The sequence below is a fragment of the Silene latifolia genome, chromosome 3, assembly GCF_048544455.1.
Source record: "Silene latifolia isolate original U9 population chromosome 3, ASM4854445v1, whole genome shotgun sequence".
In the NCBI taxonomy this organism is placed as follows: Eukaryota; Viridiplantae; Streptophyta; class Magnoliopsida; order Caryophyllales; family Caryophyllaceae; genus Silene; species Silene latifolia.
This window is the reverse complement of record NC_133528.1, coordinates 64,188,602-64,207,128: the sequence shown is the minus strand read 5'-3', so window position 1 is coordinate 64,207,128 and position 18,527 is coordinate 64,188,602. Positions and strand designations below refer to the sequence as shown.

General features: G+C 36.7%; 2 protein-coding genes across 2 annotated transcripts; one reads left to right on the top strand and one right to left on the bottom strand.

Moving 5' to 3' along the window:
- Positions 1 to 1,651: 1,651 nt before the first annotated feature.
- On the top strand, positions 1,652 to 8,006 carry LOC141647689 (uncharacterized). Its single transcript, XM_074455980.1, has 6 exons — positions 1,652 to 2,392; positions 3,118 to 3,312; positions 3,408 to 3,647; positions 3,973 to 4,190; positions 6,175 to 6,429; positions 7,545 to 8,006. The coding sequence occupies exons 1-6, from the start codon at positions 1,891 to 1,893 to the stop codon at positions 7,812 to 7,814; spliced, it is 1,680 nt and encodes a 559-aa protein (XP_074312081.1). The 5' UTR covers positions 1,652 to 1,890; the 3' UTR covers positions 7,815 to 8,006.
- Positions 8,007 to 10,614: 2,608 nt separating this feature from the next.
- LOC141647688 (mitochondrial import inner membrane translocase subunit TIM14-1-like) lies at positions 10,615 to 13,647 on the bottom strand. The gene is made up of 3 exons (XM_074455979.1): positions 13,387 to 13,647; positions 12,164 to 12,342; positions 10,615 to 11,135 (listed from the first exon to the last, which is right to left on the bottom strand). The coding sequence occupies exons 1-3, from the start codon at positions 13,429 to 13,431 to the stop codon at positions 10,979 to 10,981; spliced, it is 381 nt and encodes a 126-aa protein (XP_074312080.1). The 5' UTR covers positions 13,432 to 13,647; the 3' UTR covers positions 10,615 to 10,978.
- Positions 13,648 to 18,527: the final 4,880 nt, after the last annotated feature.

Below are 18,527 nucleotides of genomic sequence, written 5' to 3'. Positions count from 1 at the left end.
ATAAGATTTAAAAAACTTGGGTGAAAAAAAACTTGTCACAACACTGATGTACTAGCATGACAAGAATGAGAGGTGGTGTAGAGGGCAGAGATGGTCGGTATTGGGGACCATATGCTGATTAGAAATTTATTCTTTTACACTCAGAAAAAGTGGGTTTACAGTTTTATTTATGTCCTCTTCTTCTTTGGACCATTTTTGGTACCATTATTTCGAGTCCATCCTCCCTTATTTTTATCCAACTTTTGTTGTTGTTGTAATGATGCATTCCTCAAGCTGATCTCATTCTCTTCTTTTTCCATTTTACTTATCGCATAGGTTTTATTTTAAACGGTTTTAAATTAAGATCGCTTACAATCGCACCTTATTTTAATACTCTCTCCTATTCAGAATAACTGTCTCATTTGCCATTTCCGTTTATTCACATAACTGTCCCATTTGCCATATTTGGACATGTTTTTTTACTTTCTTACCCTTGACTCTTTTCTTTATTTACCACCCCAACCACCTCTAAACCATCCTATTCAATACTTTTCTTTATTTAACTATTATATTCTTACCCCTATACAATACTTTTCATTATTTTAACTTCATTCCTTAATTTTCGTGCAATTGTCCAAATGGGACAGTTATTCCGAATAGGAGGGAGTATTATTTAAAGGGTGATGCTCATTCATGGACATGATTTACTCAATCATGGACATAAATGACCATTATACCCTTGTCATTTTTCTACCCTCATCTCCCAGTTTTCCTAACCCTCTCAGATGATAACCCAACTCCGTCAAACCACCAAAATTCCCCCACCGCCACCTCAGATTGTTTAGAGAGAAGAAATCGCAGACAACTACCATGCTGCAAATAATTAACCATTGAATTAGGTGGCCAAAGGTGACACCGCACAACAAAACTCAGAAATGAGATAAGCACGTAAGTTTTGTCATTTTTAATGATTGAACTACGTTTGTTTAATTGAAGTAACCAAATTTCCGTAAACCACCCTACACCATGGTCGTCGTTCCCATCACAGGCCACCCTCTTGCCTACCATCGCAGTCACAGCCATATGAAAACTCCGACCATAGATTTCGATTATTTCTTCAAACCTAATTGCATTGTCGAAATTAATTTAGTCCCCCTAATTTGATATAGTAAAGTTAATAAAGTAATTAAATTAGAATTATTACTTGATCGACATAAAAATTAGCATTTATAATTGATCAATTTGACGGATTTGATTAATTTGGTGAGGAAGAGAATTAGAGAGAGTTTGGTTTTTTTTAGAGAAGGGCAAAATATGGAAAAATAATGGAAAAAAGTCCATAAAAGAGTAAAGTGTGTCCATGAAAGAGCAACTACGTATTTAAATCGTTTGTGTTAAGTATTTAAATTATTTTACTCACTCCAGTACCCCGTCCACCACAGTTCATAGATTATACATTTGAGGTAATACCTCTTATTGTTTATTTTCTGAATTTTATTTTAAAGTTTTTGAGTTATGCTTTAGTATAAAGTTTTTGAGCACATTTACTAAAACGTTACACTAAAAAAATATAATATTATTCAAAAACTATATTTATAAATGATAATATGCTCAAAAAAAAAACTACAAGATGCTAATCCTTTATCTTAGTCCACTACTATTCATTGTTTTTCTACTTAAAAACTTTCTCTCATGGGATTTGATAAAGACATTGATGTTTGTGACGCTTCAACTTCAAGCAACTCTTGATTCCTCCACCATCCATCCACAAAACACCCCCCCCCCCCCCCCCCACACAAGTTTTAATTTTTGTACTATAATCTTCATCTCCAAGCTAAACTTAACAAAACCCAGTTGGTAATTTCTACAGAAATACATAAAGTTGGAATCTTTGAACTCTTTAATGCAAAAATGGCGGATGTTTCAAGGTCTGGTTCATGGAGGGAAGAATTAGCAAGTTTAATTGATGATGGAATTAGATACAGTGGTAGTAGTACAAGTGGTGATCCATTTATATCTTCATCATCTTATCCAAATTCAATAGATCCATTTATAGATTCTTCGGTTGATTTTGATGCTCATTTACATTCTACTGTTGATTCTAAGCAAACCCATTTCAATTACGAGGCGCAATTTGAAGGCGAAACAAGGGAAAATCATGAAGATTTGAAGGAACAAATCAAAGGGTTTGCACAAGCATGGGGTGAATTGTTGTTAGACCTTTCTAAAGGATGTAAAGACATTATTCAACAGAGTTTGGTTGCTGATGATTCTTATGTTGTTCAGAAATTTGGACCTCCTTTGTCTAAGGTTTCGAGTAAATTAAGGTTTTTGAATGAGTATTTGCCCGAGGATCGCGACCCTATTCATGCTTGGCCTGTCATTTTCTTTGTTTTTCTGCTTGCACTTGCTGGTAATTTTTTGTTTCTGTAGGATGTTAATTTTCATACTCATATACATACATTTCTTTGTTTCATAAAAGTATTATTGGTTGTTGGCTTCTTGTTCTTGCTGGCAATATCTGTTTGTGACCATGTACTTGTGCCTGATATTCGTTAGTTGTTCCTTGTATCTGTTCCGTGTTGTCTTTGGTACTAGCAAATTATGCAATGCTGTAATTGTTGGCTATGATAGTTAGACTTGGCTGCAATTGTCCCAAAAAACGAGCTGGGATTCCGGGTATTTTGTAAAATAAACGCTTTTGGCACGAGGAATGATTTGGAAGGAAAGGGAGGGTGACTTTTTCCCTTGTTTGTATTGTCAGCTGGGTTTGAGGGAAATGAAGAGGTTTTTTTGTCCCTCCAAGCCAAAACAAAATCACTCTAACATAGGAAAGATTTGGAATGAAAAACGCCATGATCCATCCCCGGGTACATATAATTTGCCTTTCAGACTTTCAGAGGACTGCAAGGAAGTCATTTCAATTTTCTTTTGCGGTATAACTTCCAATGATGCTGGTCTAATTTTAATGACTCGTGCCTGCTAGATAATTTTTTATTCTCTGCTCCAACGTCTAAGGCTGTGGCCTTACCCTTTAAGTGTTTTAATATCTGTGATGCTGCTACTAGTGTTCACAGCTTGTAAGAGGTTTCTGGTTAACTGTGGGTGTCTCTGACATATTTCCGATATTTTCTGCAGTACTGAATGTAAATAGCGGACACGATACTCTGCCTCCACCAGTCGTAAAAAAGATGGTTATACATCCACCTAGTGCTAGCACAATACTACTTCCAGATGGTAGGCATATAGCATACCATGAGCAAGGTGTGGTGCGCGACAGAGCTAGATACACGCTGATTGCTCCACATGCTTTTCTTTCTTCTAGACTTGCAGGTAAGGTCCGAATCGATTGAGAATACTGCTCAATTGGTTGAACTTGTTCTTATTTTTGTATCCACATGTAATTGGTTTTATTTTAATCTTTGAAGGTATACCTGGAATTAAAGCCTCCCTACTGAAAGAATTTGGTGTCCGGTTGGTGACATATGATCTCCCCGGTTTTGGAGAGAGTGATCCTCACCCATCTAGGGATCTCAATACATCAGCTCTGGATGTGCTTAACCTGGCATATGGTTTGGGTGTTGATGACAAGTTCTGGGTGCTTGGATACTCAAGTGCTGCCATGCATGCATGGGCTACACTCAAATACATTCCAGATAGAATTGCAGGTAAGCATACGGACGTTGGTAGCTACATCCATTCTAAATGTATCATCCCCATTTGATTAGTGATCAAGCTATGTCAACTTGGACAAATTAATTTCCAAAAATGAAGATACAATGTGGCATTTGTCATGTTTGATTTGATCAAAACAAAAATTTTCATATTGCTATTTTTAAAATTTGTAGCAACTGTAATTTTTGAGAAAATATTGGTCAAAGTCGACATTGTTTGACAACCAAAATCAAATGGGAACAATATAAATGGGATCGAGGGATTACTTAAGGTCTTCTAAGTTAGGCTAATGTTTGTCTTATTTTCACTTTATTGCAGGTGCTGCATTTGTTGCTCCTATGGTCAATCCTTATGATTCGGGCATGACTAAGGAAGAAGCGAGTAAGACATGGGAAAGATGGGAGCCAAGGAGGAAACTGATGTACACTGTCGCGAGGAGATTCCCTCGTTTTCTTTCCTATTTTTACCGCCGAAGCTTCTTTTCTGGAAAGCATGGAAATATCAAGGAATGGTTCTCCGTGTCACTCAGTGAGAAAGTAAGTAAATTAAGTAGGCATTTACCTCTGCCTTACAAGTAACGAAACCAATAATAGAGGATGGACCAAACATATACAGGAGAAATTCACACGGTTTAGGAACAATAGCAGCCTTGTGGAGTTGTGGTATGGCAAGGGGAAGGACTCTAGATTCCTAAAATATGCGTCCTTTCTTACACTCTGTTGATTTCCCTCAGAATTCTTGTTGGCATGATAATCTACCATGATTTTTTTCTACTGCTGTGAAGGGCTATATGCTGTTTAAACGATTAGTCGAAAAAAAAAGCTGTTTAAATGATCTTTAGGGAATGCTGTTGACATTTTTACTATCATGGTCCCTAAGCTTTCTAAATTGCTTCAAAATAGGTTTTTGGCTAAGCATTGCATTGCTTAATGAAAAATCTTGAACCAGCTTGTAGATATTTATGAAGAATAGCTCAAGTCAACATCTTTAGTCAATGTACATATTCTTAGTACACACATGTAAATAGACTATAAATAAGGATATTTGTACATATTTCATTCTAACTTAATAAGATCTAGAACATTCTATTTACTCTTGCTTCTCTCTAGTTTCTCTCTCTAATCAGTTCAAATCATTCATCATCTTTAATCCTTCGAGCTCCATCAATGGCGTCTCAGATTCAATCATCCTTCATCATTTCACAATATTGTATTTTAAGCGAAACTCCAAATGTCCTCATCAAACGCTCTGGTGTTTATGTGTTTGTTAAGTAATCCTGGATTTGCTACTTTCTAGCATTATAACAAAAGAACTCTCTACATCTTTGCTAGTCATGAACAAAAGCATTTGTGGTTACCACAAACTTCTACTAGATAGACAGCAGTTTCATCCCCGTGCTTGCTTTTAAGTTGGTCTGTCCTATGGGTTTGTTTGGATACAATAGTAGGGGGGAAGAGGAGGGAAAGAGGTGGAGCCGTTAGGGGGTTAAGTAGGGGTATTTTCCTTCCAAGCCTTGCCTATGTTGGAAGGATTTTGATTTGGCTTGTAGGCTGCTCCGTCCGTCCATCCATTTCCCTCCAACCCAACATACTATTCAAATAATAGATTTTGCTTTGCTCCCTTTACCACAGCCCCTTACCCTCCAAACCCCCTTGCAAACAAAAATTAAATGCATGAAAAACGTAGTACATCAAATTGTTTTGGTTTTGTGGTTGTTTTCTAAATAGCGCATTGATATTTCTTGATTTCTTGGTTAGAAGGCTTAGTTTAAAGTTCTCAGCAGATTCTCTGAGGAGGAAAAATCAGTAACTTGTCTGCATTTAACCTGTTGCAACCGCGGATCAGTGGTGGTAGAAGCAGTATATTGAACTTATGGTGCCAACTCTGATGTTAATGACTGGATAATATGTATATTTCAGAAAAAATAAAAAGATTTACGTCGTGATCATATTTCCATGATCTGCATATGTTCACCTTGATTCAGCTGTAGTTTCATAAATATCTTTGTGCTTGTGTTTTCTTGTTCTACTTGTTCAGTCACATTTTTGGTGGATCAGAAATATATAATGATTCCAATTATTGACCGTAAATGCTCGCAAATGCCTGCATTTACTAGAGGAGTCAACCATGTAATGAAGATGCTTAATACTACATTGGGATTCAATCAGAATGTTGAAATCTGGAATTGCATGAATTTGGATTCCGAGAACACGATTGACTGGGCATGTTAAGAGAATTCCTGCCATATCTAAATGAGTTGTTTAAAATCTGGAGAACTTTCTCCTGAGAGAAAATCATGTAGAGCTAGTCAGCTAGGAGTCTAGGACACATAGGAAATGGCCAATGGTAGGACAGTCAACTTATTGGGTTTCTTTATTCATGGAGGGAACTAGAGAATCCTGATTCTCATTTTCTTGTTAGATAATCCTTTGGCTGGGAATCCTTGTGATAGCCGTTAAAACTTTGCATGATGCACGGGGTTATTTATTTGTCTTTTCTTTTTACGGTCTTTCCTTGCAGGATAAAGTCCTGGTCGAAACTACCAGTTTTGAAGAATTTTGGCAAAGGGATGTGGAAGAGTCAGTTAGACAAGGGCAGATGAAATCTGTCATCAAGGAAGCCGTGTTACAAGTATCAGAATGGGGATTCAGTCTGGCGGATTTGCAGGCTCGGAGGAGATGCCCAGGAAAAGGCATCCTTTCTTGGCTCAAGTCCATTTACAGTATAGCTGAGTGCAAATTAACTGGATTTACTGGACCAATTTACATATGGCAGGTATGTTATGTCATTGCCCTCATGCTTAATTAGAATTTCTTCATACCACAACTCTTTGTAAGTCTCTTTGTAGTTTTCACTCGCAAGTCCCGTTATAGAATGTGTACCCTGGCATGATAGTAATTCTGGCCTAGACCTGCGAAAAGCGTCGGACTGGTAAGGTTGGTACTGGGTCAATATGAGTGGGGTCTATATGGTTTGATATTCTGGGTCGAAAAACTGGTCAGATCACACAAGCTTTGGATTAGCTTAGGTTCTATACATGCCTTAAATATGAGTATTTATTAATTCGAAGTCCTTTAGACCCTGACACACACATTTTCCAGAATTCTATTTGGTTTTTGACTAAACGGGCTTGATTGAGTTTGACTCTGACCCTATCCAAAAATTTAGGACTCATTTGGTTATGGTCATCTCACGTTATTATTGCTCAAGAATCATGGATTAATGAAAATCATGACCCCAATAACCGGAATGGTTCATACAAGTCTACGTGACTCCGCATTGCCATAGGGCCCATAGCTTTGTCATATCTTAAGGTGGTATGTATTGCACTCATGGCGCAACAATTGAAGCCATGCATGATGCTATTCAATACGCTGGTCTAGAGTTGTACAATTATGGTTTTCTTATTTAAGGACTCCAACAACCTTTGGGGGTTCAAATAACCACCTTATATTTACGTATTTTTACATGAAAGTTTGGGGGTTATTTGTAAAAATATACAGTGGTGATTGGGGAGTCGTAAAATATCAAAAAACGAGTCTCGGGTCAAATATACGGTGGTGATTGGGGGGAGTATACATGAAAGTTTGGGGGTTATTTGTAAAAATAGAAATACGTGGTGGTTATTTGTAAAAATACGTAAATAGAAATACATGAAAGTTTGGGGGTTATTTGTAAAAATAGAAATACGTGGTGGTTATTTGTAAAAATACGTAAATATAAGGTGGTTATTTGTAATTTTTCCAAGTAAGAATTACATCAAATTTGGACACCAAAGTGGGAATAATCCAAAATATTATCTTGTGCAATTATTTTAGATACTTGATTCAGTTTATTTGAAAGAGGGAAGTCAGCTGTATATGTTCTCAAAATGCTTGATTGACAAATAGGGGCTGAATGACCATGTCGTACCCCCATCAATGGCGGAATATGTCAGCCGGATTTTACCAGGTGCAAACTTGCTTCAGCTTCCAAGTCAAGGGCATTTCTCTTATTTCTACTTCTGTGATGAATGCCACAGAGAGATATTTTCCACGCTTTTTGGGAACCCACTCGGTCCACTACATAATACTAATGATACGATCCATATGGAGGATACAGAAGAATCTTCACCAAATGCGCACGAAGACGATACATCCTTAACCGATACTCTAGAATGATGGTTCATCTCGTTTCATCAAAACTCTCTTTTGTTTTAAGGATAAATTACAAATAACCACCACGTATTTACGGTATTTTACAAATTACCACCTTGTATTTTCGTTTTTACAAATAACCCCCAACCTTTAGTGTATACTCTCCAATCACCACCGTATTTTTGTCCCGAATATCGTTTTTCTTATTTTCCGTCTCGTTAAGTGACGAATTAAGTGAAATACCCAGATTGCCCTTCATTACTCATTACAACCCATATTCTCCCAAATACATTTTATTTTGTTTTCACAATCCAATAACCCTAAATCCCCAAATTCTTTTATCTCTTCCCCAATTCAATCAATTATTTGGGATATTCATTCTCTCTCCCTAAACCCCTCAATCCCTCAGTCCCTAATAATAATGCTAATTGCTACATCGCTATACCTTAAGAGGCTGCCAAATAATAATGCTCACATCCTAATTATTCCGTATGATGCTAATTGCTACATCGCTCTACCTTGCCTACCTAGACATTAGAGTCAAAGACACAAGGGGACGAGTACAAGGGCACTAATAGAACGTCTGGAACGAGAGCGAGGGTAACAGAAACTCTCTTTTCCGATGCTATGTAACAGCTCTCAGGGCTCTCGGGTTATTTCTTTTGAGGTAGGTACACGACGATGAGCATGGCTAGAATTGCGTTCTTGGATTGAATTAGCTATAGCTGCAAAAGTGCAAGGGAATACAGTGATATCGAGGCGCACATACAGATGCATTCTGCTAGCAATAGAAATTTCGACGGTAGAATACTTGGCCTAGTTACACTTGACATCGCCAACCGAACAATTTTTCAAGGGAATTAGGGTTAGGGATTGAGTGATATAGGAAGAGATAATGAATCCCCCAAACAATCAATTGAATTGGGGAAAAGATATAGAATTTGGGTATTTAAGATTATTACTGAACAGTGGAAACAAAATGAAATATATGTGGGGAATATGGGTTGTAATGAGTAATGAAGGGTAATCTGGGTATTTCACTTAAGTCGTCACTTAATGAGACGGAAAATAAGAAAAACGATATTCGGGACAAAAATACGGTGGTGATTGGGGAGTATACGCTAAAGGTTGGGGGTTATTTGTAAAAACGAAAATACAAGGTGGTAATTTGTAAAATACCGTAAATACGTGGTGGTTATTTGTAATTTATCCTTGTTTTAACTACAGGAATTTACAGTTACAACAGAGTTTACAGTAAGTTGTAAATAAGAGTTAAAAGCTACAGTTGGTGACTTGGATCCACTTTAGAGATGTGCCAAGTGTAGGTTCCAAGTGACTTATTTTTGCAGAGAATGAGAGTATCATTTCTCATTGATTAAACATTAAACATGTCTGGTTCGTAATGTTAGATTGACACGAATATCCAAGAGTTTTTTCAAGTTATGAAGTTGGTTTTTTTTTTTTTTTTTTTTTTTTTGGGTTCAATTGTTCTGTTACAGTTTCTTTGCACGGCGATGAAAATCATTCAATTGAAAACCGCATTTCCTGCAATGTCGTTTAGAGAAATCATCCTCCTGTAATCCTGTAAAATTTATTATGATTCTTCGTCAGAAAGAGGGAGCTATCGAAACATTGAAAACTTCCGGTGACTTGAGAACTAAGTAGCACCAAAACGGATACGTGACACAACAACACATGAAATTAGAACACGGACACGTTATTTAAATATATTAATATAGACTCCTCCTATTCAATCCAATGTACCCATGGACCCACTATTCCATGGGTATATTGGATTGGATAGGAGGGAGTATATTTACAGTCATGTGTGCAATTTTATTTTTGAAGAAAATATTTGATGTTAAATATAAACAAGTGAATATAAAACATGATATTGATTATAACTCGTTTTCAAAACCAAAACTCAACTTATAATTAATCTCTTTCCACATCTCATTACCCGTCTAATGAATAGCATTTGCCCTCAATTCAACTTATTTCCCTATCAAATTCCACCATAATATAACCCACACCATTCACCTTAATTTAACTTGATTTCGTTTGAAGGTGTATCCAAATACCATGGGCACGTGTCCAAGACGTTCCTAAATAAAAGAAGGAAGTTAGACACAGCTTTATAGTTGTCCGACATGTTTTAACGCGTGTCCGACGAGTGTCATGTCTGACACGGGTGTCCAACACGAGTAGGCCGATTAGGAGTGTGTGCTACCTAAGCAAGAACGAAGTGTTTCATGCCCATATTACTCACCAAAGCACTCCGTACAAGATAAAATAGGTTAAGAACCTTTTTCACGAGTATTACTAGGGGATTGCTTGAGAAAAAGGATTACGCATCTGAGGTAGTACCTCAGACGTTGTAGTTTTTGAGCATATACACATTTTTTCTGAGCATATTACCATTTATAAATATAGTTTTTGAGCAATATTATATTTTTTTAGTGTAATATTTTAGTAAATGTGCTCAAAAACTTTATACTAAAGCAGAACTCAAAAACTTTAAAATAAAACTCAGAAAATAAACAATAAAAGGTACTACCTTAGATGTATAGTCTATAAATTGGATTGCTTGAAATGAGGGCAATTATCAGGCAAGTAATAGGTCTCAAATGAACTAGAAAATGGAGAGAATGAGAGATGAAAGTGGAAAACTAGAAGGGTGGAAGCCAAAAATAGACCTATTTATGAGAGGGGTAATTTTCACCCTTCACTACTACGAGTAACCACTAATCTTTTCCTTTTTCTTCAAAGAACTTTGGCCAAAAAGCAAGGCGCAAATAAACTAGGTCTTGTACACTATAACTGCAGAAAACAACCAAAGAGGAGAATATACCCATGTTAAGGTTTCTCATTTATTGCTTCAATGAGACCGATCATCGCCACAAATAACTATACCAACCAAAAAGTAAAATACACAAAGTGCAGGAACCAACCATGGTATCAGAAGTACGTACTTCTGTAACATGTAAATCAGCTATAAAATCTTAAATGAATGGTTGTACATCAGCTGCTCAACAAGTATAAAATCCTCATACAACTACAAATCACCAGTAGAATAATGCTCTACTCTCTCAATGATGGGTCTTGAATCGAGTATATCTCAGTTGGAATGACATAAGTTAGCCGTCTTTTAAAATTTGAACCACGCTGAAAGAAATGGAGCACGAGAATTAAAACACAGACCCAGTATCCTTAGGCTTGCCTGCCATGATATCTTTAGCTTCATTGATTTTTGAAGCCAAGTAATGGCTACCTCCTGCGTCAGGATGGTTTGCTATCATTACCTTTCTATGCGCTTCCTTTACCTTTTCGATGGCTGCACTTTCCCTGTCAATTTCAGTTGAATTTGATGGTCAAAACCCTTGTAATGACGAGAGTAAAGGACTAGGAACTAAGTGTGTTGGTAAATGATGAAAAAAATTAGCCTCACAAGACAAAACAAACATGCAAGCCATTTCAGGACGTTTTTCAATTACGGTTGTGTTGACCACAACACATAAATATTACATCTGCAATATTATGGTACCACATTTTTATATCATGCATACCAGATACGATTAAAAAACTGATATTTATGCCAGTAATTCTGTGTTTTTGCAGATGGCAACATGGACAATATTATAAAGAATCAAAACAAATAAAATTGTTACCTAGGAGCAGTGTTCTCACAAAGACACATCATATACATAATTTGACTCGCAAATTGACACATTAGAAATGTTGAGTATCACAAACACTACAGTGCTTATTGAACACATCAGTTACAGAACAAACAAAAAAATGCGCTGATAGCCTGAAACAATGATGTGTTTACTACCCCGGTTATCCTTTGGTCTCAGGAGGCCGTTGCAAAATTTATACATTCTTGGCTGCAAATTCCCGCCATTGTCTTATTGAGGCCTTGATTATAGTTCGAGTAAATACAACAATCATATTGTTCAAAATTCAAATATTGCAGACCCACGCCTAAATGGTTAGGTGATTTAAGTGCTCCTCACTAACAGGATTACTGATTTGCATGAAAAAATCGCCATATCACACGCCTTAACAAAACCCCAGAATAAATGTCCAATCCTGAACATCATTACAATTTTGTACAAACCCCATACCACGATTATTCAAGTACCGAGTGTACAACTTTTCAAGCACACATATTAGTTGCATCATATATATCCAGTGAGGTCATGTTACTCCGAGCCACCCGGTTCAATATCCTAAGATTCCTAATCACCTACCCAATGTAGGTAAAGGACACAAGCGTAAACGTTGCAGAATGACACAGGATTAGCTCCAAAATTATTGAATCATTGAGTGTTACACCCTAAAAATCGAACTAGCAATAATACGCAAATTACCTGACACCAAGAATTAGAGCTGCTTCACGTCTTGTCATGGTAGGCTGGAACCCACCATCATAAAATCTGCGCATCCTTGTTGTAGGAGGACGTGCCTTGAATGCCTGCCAAGCTTGAATTCCATATCTACCAGCCAAAGCAGTTGCAGCTACACAAAGTCCTGCTACCAATGGAGCCGCCTGTTGAGAGGGAAGACACAATTATACTGAGGTTCCAAGCATGAGAAGTAATCTCTACGAGTTTAGGGCTAACATTTAGTTTTACCGATAAACATATCAGCTCATCGAGCTTCAAATCAATTACATCCATACAGGTAAAAAGCTTGAAGTCGGCCATTTACATTTGCTTAGATATGCAAGAATACATCAAACTCCCTCGTCCTCAACCCCAGAATGTATAAAGAGGATGGTATCTCCTTGCCACAATAGTAGTAATACGGAGTAGTATTTAACAGATTTTTCAACATTGTGGCACTAATAGTCAAAAGAGTACACAGCTGCAACAGAATGACAAACTGAAAAGGATTACACAATAACTGGATTGATTATATTCTCTCTGTCCAAATCCGATTGGAACGGAGGAATTTTAATAGTAGGTAAAAAAACGATTGGAACGGAGGGAGTAGTCTCAGATTTCTTATAACTTTGAACCTGACTGTATTGAACTATATATATCTACCAAGAAGTAAACTACATTTATCAACTCATCTATCTAAATCCTAGAGTAGTACAACATGACATTGGAAGAGAAAAATGATACTCCCTCAATTTCAAAAGCTACTTTATATTTATATATGTTTTAATTAGTGTTACTTTTAGACAAAGCGATTCAGGAGTGCTTCCTTAGCGATAACAAATCGATTTGGAAACGGCGGCAAAATGAGATTCATCTTCTCCCCTAAAAACTCGACAAAAATCCCACCACCGATAAGTTTCAAGGAAAAACTCTCTTGCTACATAGAGGAAATCTGTCAGAAAACAATGAAATTTTCCCTCCAAATATTTTCTATGTTGCCAAATTTTCAAGGAAAAAACCCTAGTTGCAAATCAAACAACGGAATTTATATTATTATAATATATACCCTTTCAACCATTCTTCAATTTTCATTCCTATCAAAGCAGATATTCGAAAGACAAGTATTTTATGCAGAAATCATAAACGAAAATAAAAAAAAAGGTTACTAAAAGAAAGGAAAAAAAAAAAAGAGAGAAGGAAGAAATTACCATGTCGGAAGATTTGTAAGCGTGGGCGGCAGAACGGGTGGACATGTAAATTTAATGAGAAAAACTTTGAAGAAATAAAAGGGGTAGGGTTTGTTAATGCTGTTATACTTTGAAGCACCTTAATAACATCAATCAACTAGTAGTATTTGGGAGTTCAATACGGTGTTTCTTGGGTGGACTTTTAACATAAAAAGGAAACTGATTCCTTGTCTTGGGAAACAAGCCAGAACTTTCTCGATTCAATCACCTCAACAATGTTCAATTCCAACTTGTCATTCTCGTCTATTTGTACGAGTTAACCCAAAGATAAGGACCTATACTATCATTTTTTTTCTAAATAAGGACCTTAACTATGAAACTTTACCGTTAAGGGACTCCACTCTAACACCGTTACTTTTTCCGTTAAGTGTTAACATGGATATTTAAAAAAAAAAATGAAATATATTGATTGAACTTCTTTTCCCGTATTTTTGGCTTATAAAATCAAAATTTACTTGCTTGCTTTCCCGTCATCTTTTCCTCAATGGTTCCATCTCATTCTCTTCTTCACCCTGTTTCATTTTCTCTGACCTGATCCAATACGATTTTAAAAATATACGTATTTTGTATACGGAATTTGGGTAATTTAGACCGTATGTTGAATTGTATTCGTATATTATAACCGTATAGATATTTTTGCTCACCCCATAATATTCGTTGAGTTGGGAAAAAAAGGGTTGGATTTAATTATAATTACAACATAAAGAATAAGAGTTCTGTAAGCTTTCCTTTAATTGTAAATCTTGTAATGGTGGTATGATACTATGATGACGGTAAATAGTTGTGCAGAAATAGAGATGGGTGCTTGCTCCTACAGTCCTACAATAAAATTAACTTCATGCAACAAAGAGAATTGAGGAAATTGTCATGGGTTTATTGAAATGATAATAAAAATAAAAATCCCATAATTTTTTTTTGAAAGAATAAAAATCACATAAATTTTTGCAAAAGTTAACAGAAAACGTATCACATGTAGGTTGGAGGCCCTTAACTGGAAAATTTGATAGTTGGGGTCCTTAACTGGAAAAAAAGTGATAGTTGAGGTCCTTCTCTTACCCTTTACTCCTATTTTTACTCTTTCCGTTTCATAATATAAATCGTTTTTAGGAAAATTAAAATTTTCATTTTATATATCATTTTACATTTTTTTATGTATTATTATACGTTATTTTTTTTAAAGCATTACCCATTCGAAAAATAGAGATAATTTAAGCTATTCATTGATCGGAAAAGAAAGGATCATTGCCTTTCAAATATTTGGGAGTACCTATTTACTCCAAGAAACTCACTAAAAATTAGGGACTTAAGCTTACTAACAAAATAGTGACCAGAACTAGAAAGTGGGGTGTGGGACATCTTTCTTATGCTGTCTGGCTGTAATTGGTTAATTCAATATTGACTTCTTTGTACTCTTACTAGTCTACAATTTTTCCCATCCCAAAAAGCATCATAAACAAGATAACATAAATTTGTAGGAATTATTTGAGGGGTGGGAGCAATGACAAGTACCTGAAAGCACCTAATGTTGGTTGAGATTCTTGTTACTATCGAAAGGAGGAAGGCGACATGGGGGTATAAAAGATGTCAAGCTCTGGAACAAAGCTCTATTAGGGGAATATATCTGGTGGATAGCTGCAAAAAAGGATCATTTGTGGGTGCGATGGATTAATCATGTCTATATGAAAGGTACTTCATAGACTTACTATACAATTTCTATTGATTGCAGTTGGTCAGGGAAGAAGATAGCTCAAATTATGAATCTCTTCAAACAAGCTTATGTTGATAATTTGTGGCAGGGCAGCACTTCTTATTACACTATTGCTGCTGGTTATGACTTACTAGGGATCACCAAATCAAAAGTAAATTGGAGATTTGTGTGCTGGAACACACTAAATATTTCTAAATGTGCCTTCAGTTTTTGGCTAATTCAGCACAAAAAGCTCCTCACACTAGATTGAATGCAAAGGATGAGATTTACAACAACTCTCTTGCTATTTATGTGATGGGGCTGATAAAACCCACACACATATGTTTATGAATGTCCATAGAGTAACAAGTGTGTACGAAGTCTTCAACAACATCTTTGTGTGACTTTGTAGGGGCATAATGTGGTGTCATGGTTTTTCTCATGGACGATCGAAGCTTCAAAGAAAGTTCATATGTTTATGTAAGCTTGACATATGAAGTCTGGAAGGCTAGGGACAAGGCAAGAATCCAATTTGTCTTTGTGAGACATGAATATATTGTGAAGGTAATTGTGTGCACTATATTGGAAAGATTTTGAAGGAAGAACAAGCAAGTCATCCATGCTCGTGATAGAGCATAGATTCAGAATTTGAGGAGATGAGTTTATAATCCTTTTATTGTTGTCGTTACAAGCACTGCAGGAACAGCTCTGAAGCAGCATGTTCATTCCCTTATATGGACTGCCTGTTACTACTACATTTGGTTTAAGAGAAACAATGATAGGATAAATATTGTCCTGTCAAGGCCTTGAATAGTTGCCGAACAAATTAAGGAAGAGGTTAAGTGAAGAATAAGGTTTAAAATAGGAAATGTTGGTGAGACATAGTGATAGAGATTGGCTTAAGAAATGGGGATGCATAGTCCCTGTTGATTAAGTCTCGAGTTTATTTGCTAAGGCTTTGGTTTGTATGATCCTAAGTATAAGCCCTGATTGTTGATAAACTTGACTTGTAATTTATTGATCATATATTATATATACTACTCAAATTTCACAAAAAAATATGTATATTTCGAAATTTTACAAAATATTTTTTTGGTTAGATTGATAATCAAACAATACTTTTACGGGAAAAAAAATAGTTTCATAGAATCTTTTTTGTAATCTGAAAGGTGTCGACCTTATTGTATGCGGATCGCGCGCGGGACCAATTTGATTTCGAATAATTTTAACTGGGCGGCTGATAGGTCGTTAAATTCTATCAAACAATATTTGTAACTCGACAAACAACATAGCAAGTAGTAAGTAGAGGCCGAACCCAAAAGACGGTTAAATCTAAATTCAAGTAAATTGCAATGTTTAGTTAGGTGCTTGTAATAGTGTCAAGAGTGTCACAAATTGATTTAACAACTACAACTAAAACAATTGAAATAAAATGTAAACTAATGAAAACAAGAGCAAGTAAAGTAAATAAGGATGAAATCAATATGACAAAAACACTAGGGTGTCATTGGGGGGGGGGGGATGGATCAAATGGTAAATACAAAGAGTATGTATGAGGTTTGGTTTGGTCAAGGTCATGGTGTAACACCCCCTTCTTACCCGGCCAAGGTAATGGGAGGATGTTACCATCTCGGTTTTCCGAGATGGAGAAATCGGAGTAGCAATTAAGAAAACAACTTAAATAAATAATAAGTTTAGTGATTTACAAATAAATGAATAATAAATATAAACTAGACATTTTACAACTTGTCTACCATCTAAGCCATCTATCTATGCTACTCGACTGCAAGTCCATTGCTGGTCCCGTCTCCCGCATGACATCAAAATAAACTGTACTTAACTTGCTCCCCATATGATCAGAAATATCATATGGATCGACACGGGCCACCCCGGAAATAGGTGACAATTACACATACACACAACACATCAGTTTCAAAAAAATAAATAGAAGACACAACACGATTATTAAATATGCAACATGCCAATGATATGAATGAGATACAATTATAAAATCATATTTACCATGTCGGTACCAGGACACGCCCAGACGTACTCATAACCACCAGTGCCAAGAACACGCCCACGACACCACTCCTCACACAAAGGTACTGAGACACACCAAGATGTACCGGGTCTGGAAGCCAACCAGATCCCCTGCCAGACGCCGTGCCTCAGCCAGCGAGTCTCTCTGTACTTAAGACATTAATGTGCACATCCCTTTTGGAGTGGGAAGCTCCAAGAGGCGACTCAAGCGCAAGACGGTCTCCCAACCGTCTTACGTCTCCTCAACAACTAAGTACCACTACCAACGACCTCCAATACAACACAACAATAACCACACATGTAATATGAAATACAACACCAAATATGTGACTCATCATGAACTCAATCCCAACATGTTATGAAGAACAATTCCTCAAATATCAACATGATGTACAAATCGACTCACACATGCAATTACGATGAAAAACACACAAATATGTACACTAAGTATTGAAACCGAGTAGGGTAAACCTACCTTTTAGCAATATTCATAAGCTACCCGAATCCGACCCAATTCCGTCTCATGAAACTGTCTTATCCTATAAAAACCACACGATACTATCACAAATACATCCTAAACTATCATACACTACAAAACCCCATATTATCACCCACTAATTACCCATGATACATACCCTAATTACTAATTAATTACCCAATACAAAACCCCCAAAAGTTGGGGTTTAAATTAACTAACGAAGGGTAGATTTTAACTTACAAAACAAGAGGAATAAAAGAAGAGGATGAACAATCCACCAAATCAAGCTTGAATCCCATGAGAGTGTGTTTTTGAGGGTTTTATAGATAAGGGAGAGAGATTAGAGTAAAAAGGAAGAAAGAGGAAATGATTTGGATAAGATAAGGTATAATCCTGAATTTTGGTGTTTATCGGGTGCTGTACAGTGGCACTCGATCGAGTGCCAGTCCACTCGCTCGAGTGCTCACCCACTCGACCGACTGTCAGCCACTCGATCAAGTAAAGACCCTACTCGGTCTACTGCAGCCCCACTAGATCTAGTCTAGGTCACATTAGGTCTAGTGTACGTTCATTCATTGCTTCCGAGTAGTTCCCACCAACTCCGAGGCCTCCTCACGCATTCCAAGGTACTTTTGCGAGTCCCAAAGAATCCAGGTATTACAATCTCCCCCCCCCCCCTAAAATGAACTTCGTCCCCGAAATTCGCCTCACTCTATCTTTCCCACCATTCTCTTATGTCACTATCCCCATCTCGTTACCAACTCTCTAGTCTTCTCTCTTTCCTAACCCCTTACCGTATTCACTCTTTTACATACAACCACTTCCCGATTCAAGGTTCCCTTGACATTGTCACTCTTGTAACGTTTAGTTTCTTCCTTTAACTTCCCGATTGTT